Source organism: Euleptes europaea, chromosome 11, assembly GCF_029931775.1.
Source record: "Euleptes europaea isolate rEulEur1 chromosome 11, rEulEur1.hap1, whole genome shotgun sequence".
Classification (NCBI taxonomy): domain Eukaryota; kingdom Metazoa; phylum Chordata; class Lepidosauria; order Squamata; family Sphaerodactylidae; genus Euleptes; species Euleptes europaea.
The window spans coordinates 75,009,501-75,027,240 of record NC_079322.1 but is presented as its reverse complement, the minus strand read 5'-3'; the positions used below and the strand labels follow the sequence as shown (position 1 = coordinate 75,027,240).

General features: G+C 48.1%; 1 protein-coding gene across 1 annotated transcript in view; it reads right to left on the bottom strand.

Moving 5' to 3' along the window:
• Nucleotides 1-17,740, bottom strand: part of ADCYAP1R1 (ADCYAP receptor type I) — a 94,459-nt gene that overhangs the window by 68,086 nt on the left and 8,633 nt on the right. The window contains exon 2 of the mRNA XM_056857140.1: nucleotides 3,821-3,926. Within this exon, the coding sequence (XP_056713118.1) occupies nucleotides 3,821-3,926 (106 nt within the window). The remainder of the gene's footprint in view (nucleotides 1-3,820; nucleotides 3,927-17,740) is intronic.

The following is a 17,740-nucleotide window of genomic DNA, read 5'->3' as shown; positions in this document are numbered from 1 at the left end:
GAGAAAACAATAAAAAAATTCTTAATTTTTTTGGGGGGGGATGCTCGCTCAAAGCTCTTTTTAAAAATGCGACTTTAAAAATGCCTATTCACGGTCCCGATGCAAAAGGAGAAATTCCACCCCCACCACTCGCCCGCTCCTTCGTTCCTGTTAGCACAGCCATTCGCATGTGCATAGCTAACGCGCCGCTGTTGTTTTGCATGGTTTCTTGAGGAGGATTCTTCGCGGCAAACGCCAAAACTCGTGTTAAGTGAGCTCTTCAGTAATGCGAAGCAGGTATGCGCCGGCTTCGCAGTCACTTCCGGAATGACGGTTCAGCATGTAAAATTCAAAAAAAAAAAAAAAAAAAGTGGGGCAATTCAGCCTGGAACGCACTGCTAATTACCATGAATAAATGGCCTGTGTGACCTAGGGTGTGCTTCTGTATAAGGCAGATTCACATCTTCCCCACATTTTGGAGTTCTGAATTCCCTTAGAAATCATAGAAACGCAGAGCTGGAGGGGACTTCCAGGGTCATCTAGTCCAACCCCCGCACAATGCAGAAAATTCACAACTACCTTCCTCCCACACACTCCCAGTGACCTCTGCTCCATGTCGTTTCCATGCCTCGATCCATAGCATTTTTGGCTACAAAAGGGTCACAAAAGGCTGTGGGGAGGAGAGGGGCCGTGGCTCGGTGGCAGAGCATCTGCTTGGCACGCAGAAAGTCTAAGGTTCAATCCTCGGCATCTCCAGTTAAAGGGACTAGGCAAGTAGGTGATGTGAAAGACCTCTGCCTGAGACCCTGGAGAGCCGCTGCGGGTGTGAGTAGACAATACTGACTTTGATGGACCGAGGGTCTGTTTAGTACAAGGCAGCTTCATGTGTTCCTGTGTCCATGTGCACACGGTGGGGAAGACCTTTCTCTGCTGGAGATCTGACGCTGATCAGAATAGATCACATTGATCTAGATGGACCAATGGACCAGCTCCGTGAAAGGCAGCTTCATGGTTTCCTTTACGACTGTGCCACTGAACCATGAGGAACGCTCCACTGTTTCTGTTTTTCAATTTTGTGTGGACTCCTGTGCACGCCTGGTTTGTGATGGCTCTCCGTCCCCTCTGTTCTTTCTCATATCCCGCATGTCACTAGAGGCACATGTTTGCAATCTATCAATGTTATTTTATTAGGTTAGGTTACAGATCCACCATCCTAAACCTCTGGCTCACCTTGCCTCGATGTCTAGCAGGCCATGTTGGGTTGCCAGGCCCACACCACCACCGGCGGGGTCATTGTTGATGGGGCTGGGGGGGGGGTGTTTGGTACAATAACATCACTTCCGGGATAAACTCAGAAGTGACGAGGATGCTCTAGCACATTCCTCCAAAAACTCTATGGAAACCTCCAAAAACTCTATGGTTTACTCTGGAAATGACATTAATCGCCTCCGTTCAGCTGGCCTGCTTCCGCCCGCCGGCCAGTTGAGCGGCGGCGGGCACCCCTTTAATTGTCAGGCAATTCCCTTTAATTGTCAGGCAACGATAAGAGTTGTTTGACATTGGAATCAGCTACCTAGGGAGGTGGTGAGCTCCCCCTCACTGGCGGTCTTTAAACAGAGGCTGGACAAGCACTTGTCAGGGATGTTCTAGGCTGATCCTGCATTAAGCAGGGGGCTGGACTAGATGGCCTTTATGGCCCCTTCTAACTCTAGGATTCTATACACCCCACCACATTGAGGTGGGATTTTCAGGGTTCAATGTGCATGTGTAAAATTAAGTAGAGCAACTGACCGCTGCGGCAAGTTGTGCATGAACCCGTTCCAAAATTAATTTTAGAAATTCTCCTAGTTCAACTGGAATGAAAGGAGGTGCAGAACATGGGACAGAAGGAAATTCCAGAAGTATGAAGGAGTGGGATGGGAGAACATGTTCATCCCTAAAATATGCTCCCAAAGGACAGCAGTTGCATAAATGTGGTGAATGAATCCCTCATCTCCAGAAAATTATGCAAACAAATCACATAGCTGATACTGAGCAGAGAATTTTATAAGCACAGCTTCTTTCTCTCTCATTCTTTGGCATTTTAAAGAGGCCTGTTTATGGGCTGCATTTATAGCCTGCAAGCATTTCCAAGCTCTACATGGTCACTCAGGTGGCATTTCTCCCTTATGACCTCTGCCTCTGGCATGCACTTCAGGTTTTTTTTTAAACTTTGCTTTCTGCCAAAAAAAGGAGGGGGGGACCACAACCCTAAGTTTACTCACCAGCAGTCTCATTGAATAAGTTTGATTTCTGTCAGCCCCTAACAAGAAAAAGATTGGAATGGTCCCAATCATAGAGTTGGAAGAGACCACCAAGGTCCTTTAGTCCAACCCCCTGCACAATGCAGGAAATTCACAACTACCTCCCCCCCACACCCCCAGTGACCCCTACTCCATGCCCAGATGATGCCCTCCCTCTCATAATCTGCCTAAGGTCATAGAATCAGCATTGCTGACAGATGGCCATCTGGCCTCTGCTTAAAAACCTCCAGGGAAGGAAAGCTTCCCACCTCCCAAGGAAGCCTGTTCCAATGAGGAACTGCTCTAACTGTTAGAAAACTCTTCCTAATGTCTAGGCGGAAACTCTTTTGAATTTTCAGCCTGTTGGTTCTGGTCCAACCTTCTGGGGCAACAGAAAACAACTCGGCACCATTCTCTATATGACATCTCTTCAAGTACTTGAAAATGGTTATCATTTCTCAGTTTTCCCCTCTTCAGGCTAAACATACCCAGCTCCTTCAACCTTTCCTCATAGGACTTGGTCTCCAGACCCCTCACCATGTTCTTTGCCCTCCTCTGGACCTGTTCCAGCTTGTCTACATCCTTCTTAAATTGCAGTGAGCAAAACTGAACACAGTACTCTAGGTGAGGTCTAACCAGAGCCGAGTAAAGTAATACCACCTGTTTGCGTGATCTGGACACTATAAGTAAGTTTATTGATACGGTCTTTTTGACCAGCCAAAAGTTATGCATAAAATTAACTGACTTAATAAAACTGCAAAATTAATATAAGTTACAAAATTAGATAAAAGTCTAATGCTATTAAAATGTAAGATTTTAACACAAATCACAAGAATTAACTTAGCATCTTAATATTTCTAAAAATATAGCAAAGTTAAATATTTTTTCCATTCTATTTTTGTGAGTTTTGTTTGCGATGGCACAGCTAACCCCATGGCTAATAGAGCAGATGGCGACAGGCCAAGCCAGGCCCATTTGTTGAGGACCTCCTTTAGCCAAGATGATTGAAATTTGTCCGGCACTAACAGGGGTAGCAAGCCTTGGGGGTTAAGGTTTAGCTTAAGCCATGCAATGATAGAAGCCATGCAAACCCTTGTTTCTGCCCTCACCAATCCTGCCTCCAATCTGGTTGTGGCATTTGATATACAGTGAGGTAGATATAAGGCTGCTCTCAAGAATTTGGATTGAATGCATTCCAGTGGCGCAAAGGTGGATGAGGGTGGCCTGAGTATGGTCCCGTACATCAGTTGAGCCAATGATTTAACCTGGTATAGTTTAAGTGCGGTTGGCAGGAAGTGTCCTCTCGATCTGGACACTATATTTCTGTTGATACAGCCCAAGTCAAGCATACTGATTGATCTATGCATTTAATTACTTTTGATTAAAGGTACAATGCCTATGTGGTGAATTGGCCTTTGCTGAAACATCTTCCAGAGATGGCAGAGTTGAGGTTTGTCCCCATCTGTCCCCATCCACATTTGCCTTAACTCCCTCTGACACATTCTACTGGAACATCTGGAAGGGAAAGATTTGATTAATGGCAGCAACCTTAAACACACCTGGAGTCGATTCATTCAACGGGGTCAAGGCGGTCAGCTTCCGGATGGTCTCTAAACAGGCCTCATGCTCCTTCTTGATGAAACAGTTGGAATGCATGGTGGTGGCCTACAGGAGAAAGCAGAGAACGAGTGTTAAAAATATGCGGGGTGGCTATTTTCACTGTTGTAGAATCTACTTGGGATGCAGAATGGCATAGCCGGGTCTTATCAGATCTCAGAAGCTAAGCAGGGTCGATACTTGGATGGGGGACCACCAAGAAAGACTCTGCAGAGGAAGGCAATGGCAAACCACCTCTGCTTCTCCCTTGCCTTGAAAGCCCCTTGCTGGGGTTGCCATAAGTCTTGGATGGGAGCCCACCAAAGAGGGCTCTGCAGAGAAAGGGAATGGCAAACTACCTCTGAGGTCGCCTCACTTTCCCCCTACATTTGCCGGTGTTTTGGCCGCGTTTTCAAATTCGAGGTAAAACAGGTTCCTGAAAACGCAGGAAATGCAAAGGAAGAGCGAGGAGACCTCTGATGGTTGGAAACGGCAAGCATAATCCAAACAAAGACCAGAAGTCATTGGAGGGGTGACAGCGAGGGAAACAGCCATGCATAAAAGATCTTAGATGCTGCAAAATAGGTGGTGTTTTAGCCAGAATCTGGAAAATGCGGGCAAAACACGCAGGGAGAGCGAGGCGACCTCTGACAAGTGGAAAATGCATGCATAATTAAAAGGAACACCCGAAGCTGTTGGCGGGGGTGACTGCAGGGAAATGTCCCTGCGTAAAAGGCCAGCGTCTGCCAAGTGAACATTGTGATGTGATGTCAAATGACCAGGTGCCTGCATTGTGATGTGACGTCAAATGACCAGGTGCTTGCATTTATTCTATTCTTTATGCTCGTGGACCAACAGGTCAGGGGCAAAACAAATTCAATAAATTCCATAATACATAAATACCCAAACATACAAAAATATAATAGCTAAACAGTACAGCTAAAAAGAGGTATCATTAAAAACCATAGATAAAAATTTTCCCACGGCGAAGGTTACATTTGGACCAGTATCAGCCAATAACTTTGCAACTACATCTTGCTTTAGGGCAGGTCCTCACCTTTGAATGTGTATCGTGATCCATTTGTCTCTGGCAAGATCATGCTTTTTACAATCTACAAAAAAATGCCAAACAGTGTTCAAACTCCCTGATCCACAATCACAAAGTCTCTCGGAAAAGGGGACCCCTTTAAGTCACCTTGAATGTAGTTCCATGGATAAACTACTGATAAATATAACAACAACAAGACACCCACTTCTTGCACCGTTCTTTACTCTTTCCACACACCATTCATGCACAGCAATGTGCCGCCTCCAACTTTCTCAGCGCAACCACTTAGCAGCCGTGTGGCGTAAAATAGTCCTGTTAAGCGCGAATTTCTTTAGGTCACAGCTTTCTGATTTTGTTTCCCTTGCCTGGAGGATGTTTACAGCTTTCCGCATGCAATTGAGATGAATTGGTTCCAATGTCTGGGTGTGACATGCAGAATGCTGTATGGTGTGATGGATAATGCAGGACCAACACACACACACAAAAGAGGCAGGTGGCGTGAAGATGACAGACAAGCAAATGTTCTGAATCAAACTCTCCGAATCTCCCAGGGTGGCTGGGAAGAAACATTTGACTGGTGGAGTCATTGCTCCTGGAGGTGGGCTAGGCAAATATTGGACCAGAGGAAGCAGCCAAACATGAACGGATCAAAAGGGGAAACAAACTTAACATGCCAAAGCATTCAAAGTTCTGCTGCATCGTGAGCCACGGCTGGCTCGGAAAACAACCTGCCTCGCTCTAAAGAAATAATGTGGTCATGAAATAAAACCTAGAGCTTCAGGGGAAATTCAGCTAGAGCTTACGAAGAGGAACATTCTGGATAACCAATCTTTGAAGGGATCTGTTGTGGTGTCCCAGAGAAAGACCGAGGGATGTTTCGCATTTCACAGCTGCAAATCTGGATTTGTTACGGAGCGTGCGCTAATCAGGAACTGCAGCTATGGCAACACTCTGAGAAGAGTACCAGTGTGATACATGTTGTGGTTACAGCAGTGGTCCCAATGTATTGCCCATGCCAACCACCAATGTGTTTCCTGGTGCCCGCTTACTTTCCCCCAAAGCAAAGAGACAGTCCTGGCTTTCCTCCGTTTCCCCCAGGAGATTTGCAGGAGTGACAATTACCTAATGGCAATCTTCCAACCCCAATGCACTTCTAGCTGCGTAACAAGGTGATGTCAATGTGTCGCAGGATACTCTAGGATTCACCTGCAACTCTATGGTAGACACCAAAGAGTTTCAGGTAAATCCTAGAGGGTCCCATGAAAGGGTGGCATCACTGCTAGGTATGTAGCTGGAAGTGGTTGCAGTGCTGGAAGATCACCCATCCCACATTTTTTTTTCCAGTGGGAGATGGGTGAATGCCAGTAAGGTATCCCCCCACTAGTGGATGGTAACTGGTGAAAATAGCTACTTTGGAGGTTGGGTTGCCAGGTCCTCCCTGACCACCAGAGGGGATTGGGGGGGGAAGGGTTGCCAGATTGAGAAACTCCTGGAGATTTGGCAATGGAGCCTGGGGAGGACAGGGACCTCAGTGTGGTACAATGCCAGGGAGTCCACCCTCCAAAGCATTCCTTTTCTCCAGGGGAAACTGATCTCTGTAGTCTGGAAATGAGCTGTAATTCCAGGCGATCCCCAGGTCCCACCTGGAGGCTGGCATCCCTATTTGGACGGTGGACTCTGCCCCAAACCCTGCTCCCCTCAGCCTCTACCTTCAAATCTCCATAAATGTCTCAAACCAGAGTTAGCAACCCTACTTGGGAACATAAGAAGAGTCCTGCTGGATCAGACCAGTGGTCCATCTAGTCCAGCATCCTGCTCACGCAGCGGCCAACCAGGTCCTCTGGAGGTCCAACAAACAGGGAATGGAGGCTCTCCCCCTAGTCACCATGGCTAGTAGCCACTGATGAACCCGTCCCCCATGAATCTGCCTAGTCCCCTTTTAAAGCTGTCTAGGCCTATGGCCATCACTACATGCTCTGGCAGCAAACTCCACATTTGAATCACTTGCTGTGGAAAGAAGCATTTCCTTTCACATTTTGGAAGGCGTTCCAAAGGTCTGGGGCAACATCTGCTTCATGACCACCAGGTGTACATGGAGGAACATGGGGGAAGGGTCACAGAACCTATGGATTCTGCCATCCGAGGTGGTTCCACAGGAGGTGCTGACCGAGGTTTTCCCCAGTCATCCACCCACACTCCCCCCATCTTTGGTCATTGGCCCCACATCCCTCTCACCCACAACTACTACCTCTGACTTGAGTCCACCACTTCTCACCACCTTCTCCTGGACCTCACTTTCCCCCCTAATTCTTCAGCGACTTAAACATGGCACAATAAGCTGCATATTTCCCAGTGGGTCTACTTGTACTCTTGCAAGAATTCTCAGGCACACGCAGCGTCCTTTTATGCACAGCTGTTTCCCTTACAGTCACCCCTCCGATGACTTTGGGGCTTTCTGTTGGTTATGCATGCCGTTTCCAACCATCAGAGGTCGCCTCCCTCTCCCCTTGCAATTCCTCGCGAGTTGCTCGTGTTTTCAGGGGCCTGTTTTATCTCAAATTTGAAAATGAGGGCAAAACGCAGGGAAACGCAAGGGGAGAGCAAGGCGAGCTCTGATGGTTGGAAATGGCATGCATAATCAACACAAATGGCATGCATAATCAACACAAAGCCCCGAAGTTTGCAAAGAGATGACGGTGAGAGAAACAGCCATGCATAAAAGGCCAGATCTGGTCCTCCCATGGGAATAAATGGGGGCAGCCAAAACATCAGTGTGCACCGTCTAAGAGAGGGGTCATCAAACACAACTTTCCTTCCTTCCTTCCTTCCTTCCTTCCTTCCTTCCTTCCTTCCTTCCTTCCTTCCTTCCTTCCTTCCTTCCTTCCTTCCTTCCTTCCTTCCTTCCTTTCTTTCTTTCTTTCTTTCTTTCTTTCTTTCTTTCTTTCTTTCTTTCTTTCTTTCTCTTTCTTTGATTTTGTGCATTGCCACAGTCATTGGATTCGGTCCACCTCTGGCTCATGACCATCATTATGCCATTTGTTCCCAACGGACGCAAAACTAATAAGGAAAAGGCATTGATGGGAAGCGTTTGGCATGAGGAGAAAGAAGCCGACGTGAAATGCACGGGGTCATTGTGCAGCAGGGAGAAAAGAAACCCAAATGGGCTTCTTCAACCAGTGTTACCACCATTTTGGACATCTGATCTCATCCTTAATGTAATGTAGAGATCCCAGGCTCAAGGTGATTGTACGATCTAAGGAATAGCTGACAAGAACATGAAGACCAGCATGGTGTAGTGGAGAACCGGATTTGATCCCCCATTCCTCCATATGAGCGGCGGGCTCTAATCTGGAGGACCGGGTTCGATCCCCCATTCCTCCACATGAGCGGCGGACTCTAATCTGGAGGACCGGGTTGGTTTCCCCACTCCTCCACATGAAGCCAGCTGGGTGACCTCAGGCCAGTCACAGCGTTCCCTGAACTCTCTCAGCTCCACCTACCCCACAAGATGTTTGTTGTGGGGAAGGGGGAGGGAAGGCGATTGTAAGCCAGTTTGAGACTCCTTTCTGTAGGGAAAATTGGGGTATAAAAACCAACTCTTCGTCTTCGATGCCCACTGGGTCTGTTAAAAGCCCTCTGATGGTCTCTTCTGCATCAGCTAGGCTTGACACCCTCCAGGTGGGCCCTGGAGTTTTCCCAGAATGACGTCAGACCCAGACTCCACACTGCAGGCTTTGTATCTCTGGAGAAAATGGACAGACTCTGTGGCACCTGGAGATCTCCCCGCAATTACAATCCATCTCTAGATGACCAAGATCAGTTCCCCTGGAGAAAATGGCTACTTTGGAGGTAGAATCTATGGTATTATGCCCTGCTGAATTCTCTACCCTCCCCAAGCCGCACCGCCCAAATCTCCAAATATTTCCCATCCTGGAGCTGGCAACCCTAGCTACTCCACGCTGCTTTGGGGTGAAGAATTGGGATAATATTGGGGTTGCCAACCTCCAGCTACTAGCTGGAGATCTCTTGCTATTACAGCTGATCTCCAGCCGATAGAGATCAGTTCCCCTGAAAATGGCCGCTTCGGCAACTGGACTCTACGGCATTGAATTCCCTCCCCTCCCCAAACCCTGCCCGCCCCAGGCTCCGCCCCAAAAACCTCCCACCGGTGGCGAAGAGGGACCTGGCAACCCTAGATAATCTGGACCGACCTTAGAGGCCTCTTGCAAGGATTCCAGTGCTGGTGCATGAAGCATTTTGTTCACACAAGAAACACTGTATAGATGCCAAACCATTATTATTTCTCATTCATGTCCACTAAAAAATCGGGGCGCTTCTGTACGGGGTCTGATCGGCTGGCTCTGGGGCAGCTAATCGGAGCCATCTGCATGGCTCACAATGGCCAGCGGCTTAATTGGTTTTCCGCCACAAAGCGCTTTTGATTGGGCTTTTGTTCCCGGCTGTGAATGGGCGCCAAACGATTACAATTTTGACAAACTTCAGGCAGCAAGGAAAAAACGAAAGGGATTAGGGGCCTATTCAAGCATCGCCACTTTCCACGCAGCCTACTGAATCTGAAGAACGCGGGAAATGACATGGCAGACAGATGGGGGGGAAGAGAGATGCCTTTTGGGAGATGGCACAAGAGAGGAAAGGGCTGCCGTACATAGGAGAAGCAGCTCGGTCACCTAGGGCGAGTAAGGCGTCTCCAGTGGTGGTAGGGTTGCCAGCCTCCAGGTGGTGGCTGGAGCTCTCCCGCTATGACAACTGATCTCCAGCCAATAGAGATCAGTTGCCCTGGCAAATGGCCGCTTTGGCAATTGGACTCTATGGCATTGAAGTCCCTCCCCTATCCAAACCCTGCCCTCCTCAGGCTCCACCCCAAAAACCTCCCACTAGTGGTGAACAGGGTCCTGGCAACCCTGCACATTTAGGACTTTCCATTATTTCCCCCCACAAATCTTTTTCAGGTTCATTTGTTTAATTGGAAATAAATCCTGTTGAGTTCAGTGGGGTTTCTTCCCCAACGACGTCTGCTGTCTTCATTTGCTAATCTGCCTATCCTTTCCCTTTGCCATTGCTTATGCATTTTTTAAAAATCTGCTTTCTTATCTTGCGGCAGATGCTTGAAAAAACACACCACCACCAGTCGCTGTTTGTAGCCACAGTCTGATCCCTTTGGGAAACAAGAAAAGACGGCATTCCAGAATCGGAGGGAAAGCAAATCCCACGGCCCCAAGAAGTCTACTGGTGAGACACTGAATCGAAATGCATCCCACGGTGCCCTTTGTAAATCCAGCCAGCTCACTCTTAAAATTTAATGATCACTGCTCCGCAGCAGATCGCTCTGGGACACTATATGAGAATGGGCTCATAATAGTAATATATAAGCCCCCAATAATGTCTCCAACTATTTTAAAAAGGCAAATGGTAGAGTGACTCGGCTGAGGGCCTGCACATCACTCAAGGGGTCACAGGCAAAGCGGAGGAGTTGTGGCTGGGGTTGCCAACCTCCAGGAGAGGCCTGGAGGTCTTACAACTGTTCTCCAGGCGACAGAGATCAGTCCCCCTGAAGAAAATGGCTGCTTTGGAAGGCAGAACCTATGGCATTATACCTCACTGAGGTCCCGCCCCTCCCCAAACCCCGCCCTCCCCAGGCTCCAAATCTCGAGGTGTTTTCCAACCCAGAGCTGGTAACCCTATGGCTCAGTGGCAGAGAACATGGGGAGTGATTGACGCATTTTCCTGCAGCTTTTCCTTTATCGTACTGGGATCCTTCCTGGAGCTGAGTTCTACTCCTGCTCAATTCTGTTTTAACTAAAATAATTATTTCTGGGGATGGCCACTGGTTTAAAAGTTTTAGGGTGCCCAGTTTGCAGCTGTTTTCAGGGTTCTTTTCTTCCCCAGCTGCTTCTTTCCCCCTGTTCAAATTAATAATGCAGATGTATACAGTGATACGAGGGTAGACTGGATGCCTGCATTGGTCCATCTGCCTTGGTCCTTCACTGCCACTCAATAGGGTGACAGGGAAAACAAGAGCCTGAAGCAGCAACCCATGATGCTGCAAAATCACTTCTCGCTGCATAATGGGAAGCGATCATGTCATGACGCTCTAGGATTCCACTGAAACACTATGGCTTTTTGCCATAGAGTTTTGAAAAAATCCTAGAATGTCCCACAACATGGTGATGTCACTTCCAGTTACACAGCTGGAAGAGATGACACAGAATCATGGGATGCCATTTTGCCTCCCCCATTGTACCCTCGCCACCCTATTGAGTGGTGGTGGGGGACCAAGGCAGTGTCCCAGGGGTGGCTAGGCAAGGGCTGGAAACCTAATTGACATAATATTGCAAAATAGCCATCTCAACATGATTGTACATGATAGAGCTTTGCAGAATTAAGCATGGGATGAAGAATGTGGATAGAGAGAAGTTTCTCTTCCATAATAGTAGAACTTGCAGTATGACAGAAAGTAGATTCAGGAGAAGGAGGAGGAGGAGGAGGAGGAGGAGGAGGAGGAGGAAGAGAAGGAGAAGGAGAAGGAGAAGGAGAAGGAGAAGGAGAAGAAGAAGAGGTTCTCATAGTCATTTTCTCCAGGTGGCCATTTTCTCCAGGTGAACTGATCTCTATCGGCTGGAGATCAGTTGTAATAGCAGGAGATCTCCAGCTAGTACCTGGAGGTTGGCAGCCCTAGAACTGGGCCACCTGACTTTCCCATTTGAGATGCTTTCTTTGGAAGCTCCAAAAAGAAAGCTCCATTGAAACACTTCCCTGATGACTATCTGGCTCCGAGTGGAGCAAGAAAACTGACACAATCCACCCAGGGAGAAAGTTTTAATTGGTTTGGTAATTAAATTAGAGCAATCCCACTCTCGGCTTTCAAAACCATCCGTCCTGGCTCAGACGCTGCGTCCTGTGAAGATATCCGTCTAATTGTGTCCCCAGAGGTCTTTTGAAAGTGAGAGAGTTTTATCAAAATGAACAATTTGAGGAGCTCAACTGAAAATGGACATGGAGAGAATTGGCTGCTGGGGTTTCAAAATGAAGGAACTTTTTATTACCATTCAAAAAAAAAATTGCTGGGAGACTGTGCCGTCCATGCATTTTGCCCAAGTTGGAAATGGTGCCACTCAGAATTCTTCAATGGAATAATTATTCTAAAGACAGTGCCCAGAATTGGCCTCACTTACTGGCTAATCTTCTCACTAAACCCTTTCAATCTGTTTTTCCTTTATGGCAAGGTCTTGGGAAGAGGAGAGATAAAAGTGGATCTCTTCCCAAAGGACCAAAACCAGAACCTACAAGACAGAATGTCCTGGAAGTTCTAACTCTGTGATGTGACCTCAATGAAAGACCACCTGGGTGTCGAGAAGAAAGAGACACAGAGGTTGTTTATGCATGGGTACTTTCACGCTCACCCCCGGTCTGTCTCAGTTGTTCCTTGGAGTTATGCATGAGTTTTCTTTCCATTAGAGATGACCTCACTGCCAGCCCTCACAAATCCCAGGACTTCCCGTACCTCTGTTAACCTGATTCTTCCCTCTCCCGGGTGAAATCCCCATGCATAAGGCAAAGGACGGGACATGCAAGCTTGGTTTCTCTCACAGCCAATTACAAAGCAGAGTGTAAAGAGGCGGGGATTCAAATGATTCCTGCTTCTTCAGAGCTCTTTCTGAGCAGAAGAAAGTCTTTTTAAAACCGAGGCTTGGATTTCTCCCTCCCCATCTTTCAGATTGCTCAATTTTTTGTTTTTTCTTCTTAAAATGCTTTTTTATGCAGCAATTGGGTTTTGGGGGGTATTTTCTCTCACAGTAAGCTCTACAAAGTAAGTCAATTACAAAGCAGCATTTCAAGGGGCAGGGACTTGATTTGAGCTTGGAGACTCAAAGTGCATAGATTCCCAACAGGAAAGTGTGGGTCAGGCGAGCAATGAACTTCAGGTAAAACTCCCATGCATAAACGACCACAGAAAACCATAATGACCATAAACTTGGTGAGACTGTAGGCAAACCCCCCTAAAAAAAAAAAAAAATCATATTTGGTTTTTAATGAGCACAACCATTTTGTTAGCTGGCCTTCCCTCTTTTTTCTATCTTGAAGCCGATGACAGAGTTTCGTCAAACCTCAATAAAACACCATTTGGTAATTGCATTTTTTCACATACTTATTTTGGTTACTCTCATATTTAGGTTGGATGCCCCTAGCAGGTTTGAAATATCTAGCGCTGTAGTGTTGCGGAAAGTTCTTCATGATTCTGGTCAAATTTACAGAGGATCCTTCCTGCTTGGTCCTGTCAACCTCTTCCCCTGGTGGCACTATAAACATCAGAAGAGCCCTGGTGGATCTAACCAAATGTCCACCTAACCTAGGTTTTGCCAGCTCCAAGTTCAGAAATGCCTGAAGGTTTGGAGGTGGAGCCTGGGGAGGGTGGGGTTTGGGGAGGGACTTCAATCTCATAGAGTCCAATTGCCAAAGCGGCCATTTTCTCCAGGGGAACTGATCTCTATCAGCTGGAGACCAGTTGTAATAATAATAATAATAATAATAATAACAATAAGAAGAAGAAGAAGAAGAAGAGTTGGTTTTATATGCCTTTCTCTACCACTTAAGAAAGAATCAAACTGGCTTACAATCACCTTCTCTTCCCCTCCCCACAACAGACACTCTGTAAGGTAGATGGGGCTGAGAGAGCTCTTAACAGAACTGTAACTTGCCCAAGGTTACCCAGCTGGCTTCGTGTGGAGGAGTGGGGAACAAATCCAGTTCACCAGATTTGCCTCCACCGCTCATGTGGAGGAGTGGGGAATCAAACCCGGTTCTCCAGATCAGAGTCAACCGCTCCAAACCACCGTTCTTAACCACTACACCATGCTGCCTCTCCAGCTAGTACCTGGAGGTTGGCAACCCTAAGGTTGACCCTTAAATGCATCCATTTTCCCCAGAGGAACTGGTCTATGTAGTCTGGAAAGCAGTTTTAATTTCAGGAGAACTCCAGGCTCCACCTAGAGGTTGGCAACCCTAGCCTAACCCAGTATTCTGTTTCTAAGACCAGCCAGCCAGAGGCACCCCACAGGGGGTGGCTTTTCAGTGCTCTCTCATATCGTGCCAGGCTTTGGAAGCATCAAAGGGACCCTTTATTTATTTATCCTTTTAAAGCATTCGTACCCCACGGATCCCCAAAGGCTTTGTTAATCAAGCAACTGCAATAAACCCCCCCCCCCCAAGTTCTTCCAGTATAAATAACATTAAAAAACCCACGTAAAACCCACTGCAAACCAAACAGCCAAAAGGGACATCGGCTTTCTGGTCTCTGCAATAAACTCCAAATCGATGCCACTAAACAAAAGAAAAAAGCATGGCTGTCAGCGTCATCTGAAATCCCTTTGAAAAAGAAACATCTTTCAAGAAAGCCAAGGCGCGACTTGTACAACTTGTATGGACTCAGACAGGCAGTGGCTGAGTGTGTGTGTGTGTGGGGGGGGCAACAGAAGCAAAGGCCTGCTTTCTGGAGGAAGCTGGATCGACAAAGCTGAGGGAAGAGGCAGACAGCTAAGACAGAGGTCAGGTGGCATTAGGGTTGCCAACCTCCAGGTACTAGCTGGACATCGCCTGCTATTACAACTGATCTCCAGCCGATGTAGAGATCAGTTGACCTGGAGAAAATGGCCACTTTGGCCATTGGATATGTAGGGTTGCCAGGTCCCTCTTTGCCACCAGCGGGAGGTTTTTGGGGTGGAGCCTGAGGAGGGCAGGGTTCACCGCCATAGAGTCCAATGGCCAAAGCGGCCATTTTCTCCAGGGGAACTGATCTCTGTTGGCTGGAGATCAGCTGTACTAGCAGGAGATCTCCAGCTAGTACCTGGAGGCTGGCAATACTAACTCTATAGCACTGAGGTTCCTCCCCTCCCCAAACCCCGCCCTCCTCAAGCTCTACCCCAAAAACCTCCCACTAGGGTTGCCAACCTCCAGGTACTAGCTGGAGATCTCCTGCTAGTACAGCTGATCTCCAGCCAACAGAGATCAGTTCCCCTGGAGAAAATGGCTGCTTTGGCCATTGGACTCTATGGTGTTGAAGTCCCTCCCCTCCCCAAACCCCGCCCTCCTCAGGCTCCACCCAAAAAACCTCCCACCAGTGGTGAAGAGGGACCTGGCAACCCTGCATATGACTTCCAGTCACATTCTCCCAGCTTACTGGGTACCATGAGCAATGGATCCCATGTCTGGAAAGGTTGAAGAATATGCATTTGTTTGTCCCCAGCCTTTCCACCCAACTGGGTGCCTCTAAATGCATCCACAAATTGTTTCTGAACCATTTCAAGCATAGAATCATAGAAACATAGAGTTGGAAGGGATCACCAGGGTCATCTAGTCCAACCCCCCTGCACAATGTACATTAAAACAGTTTCTCTCAATCCCTGAGAAAATCAGTAAACTACCAACACAAACGGCTAGGTCCTCAGGTCCCTATTCCCCATTTTCTCCAGAGGGACTGATCTCTGTAGCCTGGAGGTCAGTTGTAATAGCAGGAGATCTCCAGCCACCACCTGGAGGTTGACAACCCTACTCCTGGGATAGCTGGGCATGGCAACCCTAGATCCATGTGCGCAGCCACATAGTGGGCCAACCCTCCCCCATGGTGCAGCAAAAGGTGAGCAACACAGGTGCATCGATGCACTCGCTTCAAGTGCGCGTCAGACGACTGTATCCCCAAGCATGGTTTGCTCATCGAGACAATGCCGTTGAAGGCCACATCGGAAGCAAACTGTCAAGAAAAGCATGAGTCCTCGTAACAGTGATTCCTCCCAAAGTTGTGAATCATACATCTGCAAATGAGGGCAGCATGGCATCCGTCAGTGGTGTCACCAAACCCAGGGAGACGTCTTTGGCTGGTTGCATCTCAATTGTTGTGACTTGCTGCACAGGGGTTTACTGCATCATGGTTTAAAAATACTGGACTAGCGTCTACTTTGCTGGTTCAGCTTTCTGAGCTACACAGTCTAGGCCCCCCATTATTACGGTTGCCAACCTCTGGGTAGTAGCTGGAGGTCTCCTGCTACTACAACTGATCTCCAGCCGATAGAGATCAGTTCCCCTGGAGAAAATGGCCGGTTTCGGCAATTGGATTCAATGGCCCCAAACCCCACCCTTCTCAGGCTTCGCCCCCAAAACCTCCCACCGGTGGCGAAGAGGAACCTGGCAACCCTACTTCACCACCACCACCCCCGTTCCAAAACCCAAACTATGACACGAGGCCAGCTCTCTGATCTTCGCTTGCCTGGCAGGGCAGTCGCAAGACTGCAAAGAGAAAAGAATTGCAAAGTAATGAATCCAATTTTATAACGATTGGATTCAAGGTAGCCCGGAGGGATCCAGGATAGCTTGAGAGTCACGGAAGGCCAGGCAGCAGAATAGATTTGAATGCTTGGCCATTCGGTGACCAGACAGCTGGAGAGCGGCAGATAAGCGACGCTCCTCTAATTTTTACATATCTTTTCCCATTAGCATCTCCTCCGTCGGCCTCCCCTTCTTCCGAACGCCCCCAGCAGACTCCACTGCCTAATTTAGCTGACGCTACGGATAAGCCGGTTGCTGATTCAGCAGTCAAAATCAGGCTTATTACAGCCCTGGGTATATTAATAGCCAAATCTAAATGTCTCTCAGCAGGCTGCTTTTGCGGCATGTTTCCTTTCGACTTTCACCGCCGGCAAGCATGGCATTTTGGAAAGTGGCAGAAATGCCCGATAAAAGGGGGGGAGCCCCCTTGAATGGCTTTCCCTTAAGGCCTCTGCCACACTCTATGCTTGTTAGGCAAACCGTAGATCGGGATGTGAATAGGGTTGTCGGGTCCCTCCTTGCCACCGGCAGGAGGTTTTTGGGGTGGAGCCTGAGGAGGGTGGGGTTTGGATAGAGGAGGGACTTCAATGCCATAGAGTCCAATTGCCAAAGCGGCCATTTTCTCCAGGTGAACTGATTTCTATCGGCTGGAGATCAGTTGTAATAGCAGGAGATCTCCAGCTACTACCTGGAGGCTGGCAACCCTAGGTGTCAAACATAAGGCCTGGGGGCCGGATCCAGCCCCTTGAGAGCTCTTATCTGGCCCGCGAGGCAGCCATGGCAGCCACCCCCTCCCCAGTCTCGATCTGGGCTGGTGAGGCATGGCCCGGCTTGACCAAGTTACATTTATGTCATATTCACCTCTCGTAACAATTGGGTTCGACACCCCTGCCGTAGATCATAACACTAATGACCCTTCGAGGTGTTTTTAGAGACAAGTCTTATTTGAGTTTTAAGGTTTTATTGTTCAAGACCTCAGTCTAAGAACAGGGGGAAACAACGAAAAGAAAGAAGCATCTCCCCAAAAAGTCTTTCCCCGCACCTGCTACCTGAGATCCTTTTAAACCCAAGATGCCCCATGATGGAACCGGAGATTTTGTGCCTGCCAAGCCTGCAGAATCTGCCGCCGAGCGTGCCAGTCCCTCCTCTTCTCCTTCCCCATCATCTCTCGGGCTGATATTTACCTCCCCGGCATTCGCAGTGTTCTTTCACACCCTGTTATTAGCGCCCAAGAGCTTCCTTCACACCTTCCCTGAAAAAAAACGGAGTTATCATCCTAATCACCGCCGAGGTGGGAATGCTTTATTACCGGCGCTCTCCAACCTTGGAGTGCTGAACCCGCCCGCCAGAAACCCACCTGACTGAATTACAACGGGAAGTTAAAAACACCTGCATTGCAGTTGGCTTTCGGATTGCCTTCCCCGAGCCCCCAGGCATGGTTGTGACTCACAAATCAAATTGTTTCTCAGGTGCCTTTTGTAATCAGCTAAAAGGGACA